General features: G+C 35.9%; 1 protein-coding gene across 1 annotated transcript; it reads left to right on the plus strand.

The window, feature by feature from the left end:
• The first annotated feature begins 4,048 nt into the window (after positions 1-4,048).
• LOC131990166 (Fc receptor-like protein 5) lies at positions 4,049-12,899 on the plus strand. The gene is made up of 14 exons (XM_059355565.1): positions 4,049-4,085; positions 4,221-4,256; positions 4,399-4,659; positions 5,956-6,210; positions 6,627-6,926; positions 9,575-9,835; positions 10,076-10,336; positions 11,198-11,323; positions 11,436-11,451; positions 11,545-11,621; positions 11,774-11,824; positions 11,916-11,963; positions 12,071-12,128; positions 12,849-12,899. Exons 1-14 carry the CDS (start codon positions 4,049-4,051, stop codon positions 12,850-12,852), a joined length of 1,791 nt encoding a protein of 596 aa, XP_059211548.1. The 3' UTR covers positions 12,853-12,899.
• Positions 12,900-13,762: the final 863 nt, after the last annotated feature.

Consider the following 13,762-nt stretch of genomic DNA (forward strand, 5'->3'; position numbering starts at 1 on the left):
CTCAAATTTGTCCTGTGCGCGCTCAAATCTAAAGTCTACGCGCTCAGATCTCAACTCTGCGCTCTCAAAACTTTTGTGCTCGGACTCAGAACACGCACGTCCTCTCAGGTTGAGGTGTCGGCTCAGACTGAACGAAGTCCCGCCCTGCGCTTGAAATAGTGTGTTTCACCAGCCAATAGGGAGACAGCTAGATTGTGGCCGAGTCTTAGGTGCGCTGCCTCGCCTTTTTGAGCGCTCCGTCGGGGCGGGTATATGGTCTGTTTGTAAAACTGCTTCTCTCTTAAAATACACCAATTTACCATATTAGCCAGCTATTTGAATCGTCACCTATTTAAGACGCAGCATATTTATGTAGAATTAATCTTAAGTAGTCCTAAAAAGAGTTATCGTAGTTTAGATTATATATATATTTTTTTTTGTAATTATTATTATTATTATAATATATATATATATATATATATGTTTTTTTTCACTGGAATAGAGGTGTCACGATAGTCTAGTGGTGAAGTACACTACCTTCTGTTGCATTTTAAACCATGGGACGCCGGTTCGCATCCTGTCCGCCGCATTCTTGCTGCATGTGTTATTATGATTTAAAATTTTAATTGATAAATTAATGTAAAAGTAATACAATCCTCGTAACCAGCTGATTCTCTTATTGAAACGTTTAACAAGAGATGATGGGTAAATACACTTGGCTACGTGATTAAAAAGGTATAATGAATAACATTGGTGCGTGTAATGCAGTGTATCACCGTGCTGTTTACGCGGTCAAAGCCAGGGGGCGCATAATCAGGCTAATGTTGGTAATGCTTTCACAAGAAGAAGACTTTGAGCAGGATTCGGAGCGCGGCAGCGAATGGTGGAAGACGAAATGGATGGCCAAAGACCTCAAGTAAGTTCATTGCTAAATGTTGCTACAACTCAAAACACATCGATCATATTCAGTAGTTTCAATAACAGTACAGTAACCATTTTGACACTCGTACTTATCAACATATATAGCGGGCCTTTGTCGGCACTAGGGACAGCAACTCAAAATCGCAAAAAAAAATCTTAGCACTTTTCTTATTTCTTTTTCTTTTCTTTTTTTTGATTAATATATTATGCATTATAGTGTATATCTGTATTTATGTATATATGTATATGTATATATATATATTGTATTTATAGGTATATTATGTTATATATATTACTATAATTGATTATGCCATTGTGTATATTATGGTGTGTATGTAGCCTATACAGTACTGTACAGCACTTTGGTCAACCCCGGTTGCTATTAAATGTGCTCTATAAATAAAGTTTGAGTTGAGTTGAGTCAAAATCGGGACTGCTAGCAACACGATAAAGGTGGAAAGTAACTAAGTAGCCTACGTTTACTGCCCAAAGATATTACATTATCATCATTATCATTATATCAATCCTTCGCAACCCGTTCTCATTCCCGAAGCGTAAAATACCGACGATTTGTCACGCCCCTGAACGTATCATACTGACGAAAAGGGTACCCTTCCACGTGTGTGTGAAACGCTCTGGGTTCTCAATTGACTCCAATATAAACCCGCTCGCGCTGCTGAGAAACGCTTAGAGCAGAGGCTTACAGCCATCTATTCACTCCAATAATATCCCGACCACGGCCCTCCATTACGCTGCCAGCGACAATCTGAATGGAGAACCGAGGACCCTGTGCACGGAAGTATTTTTCTCCCTATTTTAAGGATTTCTTTTAATGACATCGTCAACATTTCTCAACACAAACACATCAAAGTCTCACTGATAATTCAACAATAAAATAGCTTCAAGTTGTGGCTCTCAGTATCATTTTTTTCTCCTTCGATTCTGAGAAATAAACTTTTATTCGTTTGTTTCACGGCATTCCACTGGCGGACATTTCTCTCATTTTTAGTGAAAAAATATATATATTTTGATTTTGTTTCTGCATAAAAATGGATTTTGATTACATTTCTAGCGAGAAATATATGTTTTATGTTCTTAATATTCACTCAGTGAATGTACATAATCACTTTGTGGCGAAGATCTCGCCAGAAAAAGACGATCCGCTGTGTTTTATTTTGAAATCTGTTTTATTTTGTAATCTACCGCCATCATAGCGGATGTGGTCCTATCCTCGCGGATGTGCTGTGCGATCTCATTGAATCGCGCTTCACTGTAAATGGCCCCGACTCTGCTCTCCTGTTTTAGTTAAAATATCTTCATTAAACAAACATTGTTGTCTTTTTTTTAGCATAGATAATATACATACAGTGTAATTATTTATTAGACAGTGTGTGATATTCGATATATTGGGTAGAAATAGGTTTTCACAGCCCTAATAGGGAAGAACTACAAAACGAGAGGTCTAGGGAGTCGTAGTTTTTTTAATAAAACAGGTTTTTCCCTCAAATTGGAAGTTGGAAATACTTAATTAGTGGCTTTCCAGGGGTTTGAGGGGATGTCAATCACATTTTTGGCATCAGAATTTAAATATTGTCTTGTTCAATGGAGGGTTTGTTATTTTTTCAGCATATCCTAAAGCCCCCCCACTCCCACCCCTTAGTGACTATGCTCACATTATAGTCCATGTCAACACCTTTCTATAACAGTAGGTCTCATGTCTGTAACCCTTTTTGTCTCTTAGTTATAATCATTTATATATGCCCCAGGGTTAAGGTTCAAAGGTCAATATCTCAAAGCAAGAATATTATAGAACCTTGAAATTGATATATGTTACTCTCCAGGCCAAGACCTTTCTGGTGATGTATTTGGTTTAGCTCTATGACAAAGTTTTATTTTTTTCAAACCTTGGAAATCTGCCCTAACAGACTTAGATTCCCACAGCCCTTTGAGTGCTCTGAGTGCGAGATGTGAAAAAATAAAACTTTGACAGTACATTGGTACAGTGGTGTACTGACACATATATTTACTGACAGTATACTGTGCTACAGTATATGGTATGTCATACAGTAATTGCTGTCAACATTTACATACTGTACTATAATTTCAAAACAGGTAATTACCTGTTCTCTTCTCTAAATCTTTGGATTATTTTGGACACAGTGAATCTACGGATTCAGCAAAAAAACATTTAGTATTTCATCCCTTGTGAGAAATGCTCTACCAACTGAGCCACAGCCGCCCCTGGTACTTCCTTTTCACAGCTACAAAAAGGTGTCACAGGACATGTCATCATCACATTAACACCAGTTCTTTCAAAACACAACAACAAATTTACTTTTTAAATATTGTATCCAGGAAAACAGTGCAGTTAAAATATAATGCAATTTTACTGTAAATTAATTAAAGACAGTTGTCATTTCTGTGGCTGTGAATGCATCATTTTCACAATCTGAAATGCTGTGAGAAAACTTGCAAGTCACCTACTGCGCCTGCTGTGGTCCAGTTAAACACCCACTACTTCCTCATCATTATTAGTCGTATTTCTTCTTATCATTGCTACTTCTACACACACTTCTGCTGTCATTTTATATTCACTGCAGCTATTACTGCTACCATTAGTCCTATTCCTTCTATTATTACTGCTACTATTACTGTTACCATTTGTCCATAGTCTAACTATTGTCTATTTACCAGCACCATAACTACTATTATAAGTCACAGATTTCATTGTATAGTGTTATTATTGTTGTCATTGTTCATCTCTCTCCCCCTCCCAATCTCTCAAAGTATTTTCTCATAGTATTTAAAACAAAGACTTTCTCCACGTTGTCTCATATCTACAGGTGAACAAGCACCTTATCAGAGGAAGTATGTGTTTTCCTTCAGATGTGTAGGTTTTGACCATATATCATATCATAATTAATACGGAGAGTGAAACATAAAATAATGTCACAGGAAGGTATGCTGATGGGATAATAGGATTAAATTTAGCGGATTTACATATTTGATATGTGTCAATGGTATTCTGTGTAAAAGGGAAGGAAGTGAAAACTTAGAAGAGGAAGTTATTTTAATAAGTCTGGTCGATGCAGAGGTGTCACACATTTCTCAGAAGCAAAGAAACAGTCAGTTGGCCGTAGATGTGACGATGGGACACACTTTGCTTGGTGTGCTGGGCTTTTTCTGTGAGTACATCTCTGTTTAAAATTATAAAATAGTTCCCATTAATTGAACTTTTTAATGCCTCAGGTTATTATATATATATTTGATCATTCCTGTCAGTTTGTAAATGTCTGATGAAGTTTTAAACTTTATTTTAGCGTTGAATATTCTCTTCTACTGCGGACATGCTCAAGGTAATTATGCTGTTTCCTTTTTTCTTTTTGTGTATTTGCTCAAGATGAAGCTCCAACTGTGTCACTTTTCACCACAACCTCTTTCTGTGTGTTCTGTTCTGTCAAAGATATTTCACTCTGTGCATCTTGTGTTGGTTTCTAGACGTTTTGCTGACCATTGAGCCAAACTGGTCCACTGTATTTACTGGAGAGTCTGTTACCTTTATGTGTGACACGAGGGGAGAAAAAGGTGACAACTGGTATTACTCAATCTACAGGGGTGATCAAGAATTTATCACAAACAACGACAGGAAGAATCATACAGAACAACTCCTAACTACAGGCTTCAGCGGTGAATACCAGTGCCGTGCTCACATTAGGGGCTCAACAATAAGGAGTAATAAAGTCTCTCTAACTGTATCAGGTAAGTGATCAACATTTATTTATTCATGAGTCATGTTGATAAGATCCCCGTTTGGCAAAGTCCTAATATATAAAATGTAAAAATGTAGTTTGACTTTATTCTAATGATTTCATTCAGCTGTATAACTGTAACACTGTTTTGAGTCATTATTATCACTTAATCATGACTAAAGAGGAAGCTGTTCACATCAAGGCGTTTACATCATGATAAGAAGGATTCAGCAACAAACCATTTAGTGTTTCATCCCTAGTGAGAAATGAATATAGGACAAAACTATTTAGATATAAGGAAAAATGCTTATGTTGAAAATATTAAATTGGATTATTATGAATAGTGCTGCACAATTAATCAATCACAATATGGACAGGTGCTATATTTAAATGACAGGAAGGCGAAATGATATTTTTAAAGGCAAAATATATGTCAAAATAGCTTCTAATATAAGTTTAACGCTGCTGCAACATTTCATGTTTAAAAAAACCTTTTTTGTAAAATAGAGATCTTTGCAAAATAAATCACATAATGTTCAGTTTAACCCCTTTGAACCCCAACAAGCTGTTTTAGAGTGTTTTTGCTCCTTTTACATTTCACTCACAGTGGCCTTGTATTTCACTGCAATATATAAAATCTATTAGTCCTGCAGCTCTATGGATCAAAACAATCATGAATAGAAGTGTAGACAACTCTAAAATATCTTTTGTGCAGAATTACATTGATGACACTGGTATATATATATATATATATATATATATATATATATATATATATATAGTCACTGAGGAGGAGCAGAATTTAATGTTTTTAACAGCATCTAGTTATTACAGACACTTTATTTTTGGTTGCTTTTTCTAACACAAACCCTCGTGACCTATAATCTCTTCAAGAACTGATGGAAAGTTAGAATAAGAGGATAGTGAATGTTTTTTGTTTTTTTACAATTTCTTTTTATGATAAGCTTTGTTTTTTTGGCGATCTTTCAATTCTGCAGCATGGTGGGTTTCAGAGTTCAGGTTTTCAATGAAAATTAGAAAAATTACCATTCTCTCCTTATCGCAATATCAATGGGAATGATCGCAATTACACTTTTTTTTCCAAATCTTGGAAAATATGAATGTAGCAAACACAGCAGGGTGAGTGTGAAGAAATGTATTTATTCATTACTGAGTCAGTCAGAGTGACTTCAGCAGCTACTTTTTTCAAACAACTTATGTTAATGTTACTTTAACATAACAATTGTTGTAATTAATGATATGTTCATTTAATCTAGTAAAACAAGATACAACCTGTGTTCTACAGACAAAGATGTGATCCTGGAAACTCCTGCGTCCTCTCTGTTTGAAGGAGAATCAGTGACTCTGGGCTGTCGGCATCGTGACCCAACAAAGAATAAGAACGCTGTTTTCTACAAAGACGGATCTGCTGTTGAAATGGACACAAACCTTCAGTCACAGATGATGAAAAACACAGTTCAAGTGATATCAAACAGGAGCTCAAGTTACATGTGTAAATTTGGGGATGAAGAATCTGAACCAATACAACTGAAAATGGAACGTAAGTAGTTTTATTTAAAATAACTTTAATCCAGTTTAGTAAAATCAACCAACGTCAGTGGCAGATAAGTTGAAAACACAAACCTAGTTACTATTGATTTTAGTTCATTAGACAGACTTAAAAGTGATTAAATAATCATTGGTTCATTATTCTTAACCACTTATCCACAGTGTTTGCGGGGTGATTCAATATTTTCTGTATTATTTTTTACAGGTAGTTTTAGCACTATAAACAATACTGGATGTTATAATGTTGTTCGTTTTATTATCTTTCAAAGTGGACAATAATAATCTTTTTTTTTCTTGTTTTGAATTCAAAGCCCCCCATGACCCGAGTGCGGATAAGCAGTTAGGATAATGAATGAATGAATGAATGAAGTTTGTGCAGGATGACTTTGATCCACTATTTTCCAACAGAACCTGAACCTGTCCTCACTGTGTCTCCATCATGGCTGAGTCCTGGAGACTCAGTGACTCTGAACTGCAGAGTTAAACATCCATCAGCAGGATGGAGGTTCTCCTGGTATAAGGCTGTTCCCAAACCATCAGACAACTCCTACAGCTATGAGCTGCTACCTGACAGCACCACTGGGACTGAACAGGATTCTTACATCGTCCATGGACAAACACACACAGCAGGATATGTGTGCAGAGCTGGAAGAGGAGATCCAGTTTATCACACTGATTACAGTCAACCTCAGTTTGTCTGGTCTGGAGGTAGGTTTGATTTGACTTTTTATGCTCACAGTATAATTATTATTATTCTCTTCTGCTGTAATGGACTGAATCTTTTTCAGACCCCCTTTGTTTTTTACATTTAATTTGTTGTGCTCCAACCCTTTAGTCCTTACATACATACATACATTAGACAACATACAAAATTTAGAACCGTTTAAGCATCAGCAATGAAGATGGTTAAATCAACAATGTTGTTTCAATTATGGATTTTTTTTATTTCACTATATATATGTATACATATGTATGCATATATATATGTATGTATATATATTATGGCATGCCGTTCAGGAAATTAATCTTTGAATATATTGAATGAATTCCTGAATATATGGAATGAAACTTTGAATATATTGAATGAATTCTTGAATATATGGAATGAAACTTTGAATATATTGAATGAATTCTTGAATATATGGAATGAACCTTGAATATATGGAATGAACCTTGAATATATAATGAAACTTGACTGACGTCATCAAGGCACTGCCATCTTGTATTTTGCTGCCGCAATAAGTGAGCATGAGTCAGTCAGCTGGGAACCTTGTGGCAGCAACACTGACCAATGAGGACATTATCAACTTATTGTCAAGTGCTTGTATGGGCCACAATCCTCCCGATAATACCCGTGCCCAATACAGTTCTCCTGACGAAGAAGTTTGCTCCCTTTTTAATCTTTTTAATTCGTTTCTCACTTATTAATATGACGGTGTGACAAGTGACAAGTAGCGTGCTAACTTATTATCAAGCACAATAAAGAAAAGAAAAAAACACTTATCATCATGCACTAGTAAAGGCTACTGTTCTCTTTCTACACCCAGTCATGGTTCACATTTATTTTAGTCAGTTTTCTGTCAGTTTAGTCATACATAATTATTATTGATTATTAATTATAATCATAACTAATGCCATGGAAGCTATCGCTATGAAAGAGTTTGTTTATTTAACATTTTTTTTAAAATATAAATGAAGTAGGACATCAAAACATTCCCTTTGATCAGATAGGCTAAAGCACACTCAGAACATTGGCATATCATTTAATTGCAGAAACAGGCGGCGGGTGAGCCTGACGTTTGGGAGACTATCTGACCACATATTATACAGAGCAACGGGTCGCCGGTGCTGCTGATCGCTTCTGAAGTACTTTTACGTTGTTTATCTCATCACCATGGCAACGCAGCAGCTGCATCATAATAAATCCCTGGAATATAGGGGGAAGCTTGCTCGCGATCGCAGCTCCTTTGATGAGAAGGTGTACAGAGCACAAAGCTCAGAGCCGGATTATAACTGGAAAATAAGACCAGTTAACTCCGACCGGGACAAAAGGTTTTGTTGAGCCAGAACATGAACACAAAGCGTGGTTGAGCCTCCTCCGATCTACTTTTCATGTAATAACTGCGCCAGCCTGTGGCTAAACATCAGCACTGAAGCGATAACTTCACAAATTCTCATTTTCAATTAATATTAACAGTAACACTATTATTATGATTTGAAGCCGTGTCAGTTTTGACTGTGCGTGATGGGGACCTCTCCGCTTCCCCCATATTCCAGGGATTTATTATGATGCAGCTGCTGCGTTGCCATGGTGATGAGATAAACAACGTAAAAGTACTTCAGAAGCGATCAGCAGCACCGGCGACCCGTTGCTCTGTATAATATGTGGTCAGATAGTCTCCCAAACGTCAGGCTCACCCGCCGCCTGTTTCTGCAATTAAATGATATGCCAATGTTCTGAGTGTGCTATAGCCTATCTAATCAAAGGGAATCTTTTGATGTCCTACTTCATTTATATTGAAAAAAAAAAGTTAAGTAAACAAACTCTTTCATAGCGATAGCTTCCATGGCATTAGTTATGATTATAATTAATAATCAATAATAATTATGTATGACTAAACTGACTGACTAAAATAAATGTGAAACATGCCTGGGTGTAGAAAGAGAATAGCCTATACTAGTGCATGATGATAAGTGTTTTTTTCTTTTCTTTATTGTGCTTGATAATAAGTTAGCACGCTTATTTTCCCGTCTGTCCGCCGTCATATTAATAAGTGAGAAACGAATTAAAAAGATTAAAAAGGGAGCAAACTTCTTCGTCAGGAGAACTGTATTGGGCACGGGTATTATCAGGAGGATTGTGGCCCATACAAGCACTTGACAATAAGTTGATAATGTTCTCATTGGTCAGTGTTGCTGCCACAAGGTTCCCAGACTGACTCATGCTCACTTATTGCGGCAGCAAAATATAAGATGGCAGTGCCTTGATGACGTCAGTCAAGTTTCATTATATATATTCAAGGTTCATTCAATATATTCGAGAATTCATTCAATATATTCAAAGTTTAATTCCATATATTCAAGGTTCATTCCATATTCAAGAATTCATTCAATATATTCAAAGTTTCATTCCATATATTCAAGAATTCATTCAATATATTCAAAGATTAATTTCCTGAACGGCATGCCATAATATATGTATGTATATATATATATATATATATACATACATATATATATATATATATATATATATATATATATATATATATATATACATATATATGATCCTATGTTTCTTTACACAATTAAATGATTAAAACACAATAAAAAAATAAAAATGTTGTTCTTTTCAGATTTTGGTTCCTCAGCGTCTCTCACAGTGAGTCCTGACAGAGTGCAACACTTCACCTCTGACTCTGTGTCACTGAGCTGTGAGGGAAACTCTACTGAGTGGAGAGTGAGGAGGTTTACTGATGGCTACCTGTCAAACTGCTCCATCTGGGGGACAATGACTGGACCCACATGCAAAGTGGATAAATACTTGTCAAGTGGAGTGTACTGGTGTGAATCTGGAACAGGAGAGTTCAGCAATGCCGTCAACATCACCCTCACATGTGAGTTTTCTTTCAATTCAAGTTTTTTTTTAACATTCTGTGATACATAAAAAATAATTAACAGTTGGACACATTCATGTTTTAAATACACAAGCCAAGTTACAAGTATTTGCATAGATACTGTATGTCTGTAAAAGAAAAAATACATTTTATAGTGTATATATATGACATATTCACCTTTTGTATGTAAACCAGCTGATATTTCTGAGGAGAATGTAATATTTTTTGATTTTTCTACAGACGAGAATATCATCCTGCTGAGTCCTGTCCGTCCTGTGACTGAAGGACGTTCTGTCACTCTCGGCTGCAAGCTGAAGACACAAAATTATATTTATAATGTGGTTTTCTATAAAAATGGCAAAATCATCCAAAATGACACGAGAGGAGAGCTGATTATCTCTGCAGTGTCAAAGTCTGATGAAGGCTTTTATAACTGTAAAGGAGATAATTCACCACAAGGCTGGAGTGTGACGTCACGAGAGAGCTGGATGTCAGTAAAATGTGAGTATGATTTAAAACAGTTTCTTTATTGTAAGCAGTGTCGCATTCTGAATTAGAGAACTTTAAACAAATTAGTAGTTTGCTTAGTTTAATGTGTGTTTGTGTATAAGAAATAATGTTCTACATTTGTGTGTACAGAGGGGTAAAATGGGTCAGAATGATCCAGAAGGCTTCAGGCCCCATATGCTGACAGATTCACTGTTTTTGTGTCTTTTTTCTGAGCTAGACCAGAGAATATTTTTTTAAAACCGATCATTGATGCTGTTCTGCCCTCATTGTCATTTGTGAAGTTAGCTGGAAGTGCAATGCATTTAATGTGGAGGAAGAACTGCACCAGACTTCCTTAAAAAAAACCAACAACTTATTTTTATATGCATCGCATGTCTACAACCGGTCATATGGTAATTTAGGACTCAGTCTAGCTTTGTGTGCTCTGATTAATTTTGCATTCAGTAAACACAGAATTAATTTTGCTTTAACGTAAACTTAACTTTGCTCCTGGAGTTTTCCACCAGTGAATATTCACTGAAAAATCAGACAGAACTGCTGGCTGTTTACACAGACCAGAGAGGAGAGGACAGGAGAGTTTGTAAAATTGAATATGTATAACATGTGGAGAACCATTTTCCCCCCAATGTTTTTATTTTTAGATTGTCATTATAACTGTGTTATTCTGCACAAAAGACATTTTGTGATTTCATAGAGCTGCAGGACTTATATATTTTATTTGTATATTTGTTAGGACGGGTCATTGTGTCTTGCTATAAGAATTTTGTTACTGAGGTTTGATGTTACCTTGCCTTTGTGTAAAGTACACAGTGTGTCATATAAATAAATATTAATATAGATTATTTATTACAGCAGCGTCCAGGCCTGAAAACAACCCTCCATTTCCTGTGCTGTTGGTTGTTGGGCTGGTTGGTGGAGTTTTACTGATTATTCTCCTGCTGCTGTTTCTGTTGCTGTGTTGTTACAGAAAGTCAAAAGGTGAGATCTTTTCCTTCAGATGTTGGATTTTATTTTAATGTTTACATGTACTTTAGTAAAATAAATCAATATTGTTATAAAACCAAGTAACAGCATGTGTCTTTTGTTACAGACTCCTGCTTTAACAGGTTGGTGCAACAATCACTTCTTATTCTAGACATGACAGCAGCACATGTTCCTGTTAAATCCACTTTATTTATTACATGTTTTGGGTCCATCAGGTCTCAGAGATCCAATCAGAGCCCTGCTACAGACCAGGATGGATCTCAACACACAGGATGTGCCTCTACTCTTCAAGGTCAGCAGTAATCTTGATCCTAATTTTAATGACTTATCTGTTACTCTAAAACTCACACTTCCATTTCTGGTTATCAGTCTCAGAAAATGTGGAATCCATAAAATGTAATTAAAAGTTTTAATATGACCTTGACTTGATTTTCATGACTGCAGGTGATGTTTGCCACTATGAATCAATCAAAGACATAAATGAAACTGAAAATGGTACAGTATATACTTTGTTTTTAACACTAGAAATAAGAATTCAAACAAAATGTACAATAACAACATACTTTTTAAAAAATCTTTATTTTAGATAAATCCAGGGATGCAACCTATTCTGTGATTGAACTTAAAAACATGAGTGAGTACTTCATTTTAAGCATTAAGAATGACATGCAATAGTTGATATGCAGGGCCTGAACAAGTACAAGATTGTCTTTTGAAGCATTCATGTGATGTTCCTAACAGGGAAGGATGATGAAGCCCACCAGAACGCTCTTTACTGTGGAGATGGCATCAGCTGCAGGTACAGTCAATACAAGACTCACCTTAAGTTGTTTTGGTGCTGTGCTGCCTGCCACAGTGTCATTTCTTCATGCTAACACTAAGAGTCGCCAGTGTCACCAACAGACAAATCATAGAGTTCATTAGAGCAGTGATTCCCAACAAGGGGGGCCCGACCCCCCAAGGGGGGCGCCAAAGATCCACGGGGGGTCGCGAAGCCCTCTTGATTTTAAGGGATGTAATAAATCTTATGTGTTAAATATAAATGAGTTAGCATTTAATTCATTAGTTGGGCAAAAACAACTAAATAAGAGCTACATTAAACGTTTATTCATTTATTTAAATAGAAAAATCACTATAGAAAAGTTTAAAAATAAAGGCTATATCGTGAGAATAAGGACATGTGTAACCTCCCTCCTGCAGTATACACAGGTAACCTCACCTAGCGGTAACCTCACCTAGCGGTAACCTCACCTAGCGGTAACCTCACCTAGCGACAATGGGGGGTTGTTACAATGGTAAAAATGTGGGTCCCTCAAGAAAAAGGTTGGGAATCACTGCATTAGAGCATTTAAACTTTCTAAAATTGTATTTAATTTTCCATTTATGCATTTAAGTATCTGTCACTAATGTGAGTCATGAAACAAACATGCTACATTTAATTTGTGTCTATTCTGCATATGGATACATTAATTCATATATAAATGTAGAAATAAAACCTGAAATGTGGCTTCTGTTTTAGATGATAACCTGACGTATGCCCAGGTACACACCAAAATGAACGCAGAGAAAGGCAAGTAAAGTCAACATCTAATTCCTGCTCATCCTGTCCACAGTTCTTTATCCATCCAAGACATATGTTTAACAATTTATTTTATTTATTTTACAGAGGGCTAAAATGGGTTAGAAATGGGTCATAAAACAATGATTCTTAAATAATTCTAAATCCCTCTTTCCTTTGTTTGTTTGTTTTACAGATCAATAGAGAAATTGTTTTTAAACTGGATGGAATGGATGACAACATATAAACTACATTGTAGTTATTGCAGCTTTTATATTATCATTTTGTGCAGCTCTGCTAAACAAATATTCAGCATTTTCTGTACAGTCAATCCAACAGATTATTTATAGGAAATAGAACATATGCCTTAACATTTTTTAGTTTGTTCACTTCTTCTCTCATAAATAAACTTTTTTTGTTCTAAATTGTCTTTCATCAACCCGTTTAATTTGCTTTATCATCTTCCATAATTTTAGAGATGCTTTTAGTCATGCTTTTTTTTTTTTTAGCTATATAGCTTAGAAAAAAACTCTTAAAAAAAGAAAAATCTGCTGAGCCAATGTTTACCTTGCTCTCTCAGATACATGTAATCTGCTATAAAAGCTATAAAATGCCCAAACACATATTTTAAATAAATAATGAACGTGGTCACCGTGACGTCACCCATAGGGTTCTAACAAACTGATTAATCCAGGTGTGTCTGATTATTGTTGTTGTGACAACTGAGGTCAGGCACACCTGGATTAATCAGTTTGTCCAATAATGGCAGACAGGAAACAAAGGAGCTGGCTGAAGTTCAGGAAGTAGTGCAGCTGTGCATAAAGCCAATAGTAGTTTATAAGTGGTTGACAAGTGGTGATTTTAGCTTTCTTGTT

The sequence above is a fragment of the Centropristis striata genome, chromosome 17, assembly GCF_030273125.1.
Source record: "Centropristis striata isolate RG_2023a ecotype Rhode Island chromosome 17, C.striata_1.0, whole genome shotgun sequence".
NCBI lineage: Eukaryota > Metazoa > Chordata > Actinopteri > Perciformes > Serranidae > Centropristis > Centropristis striata.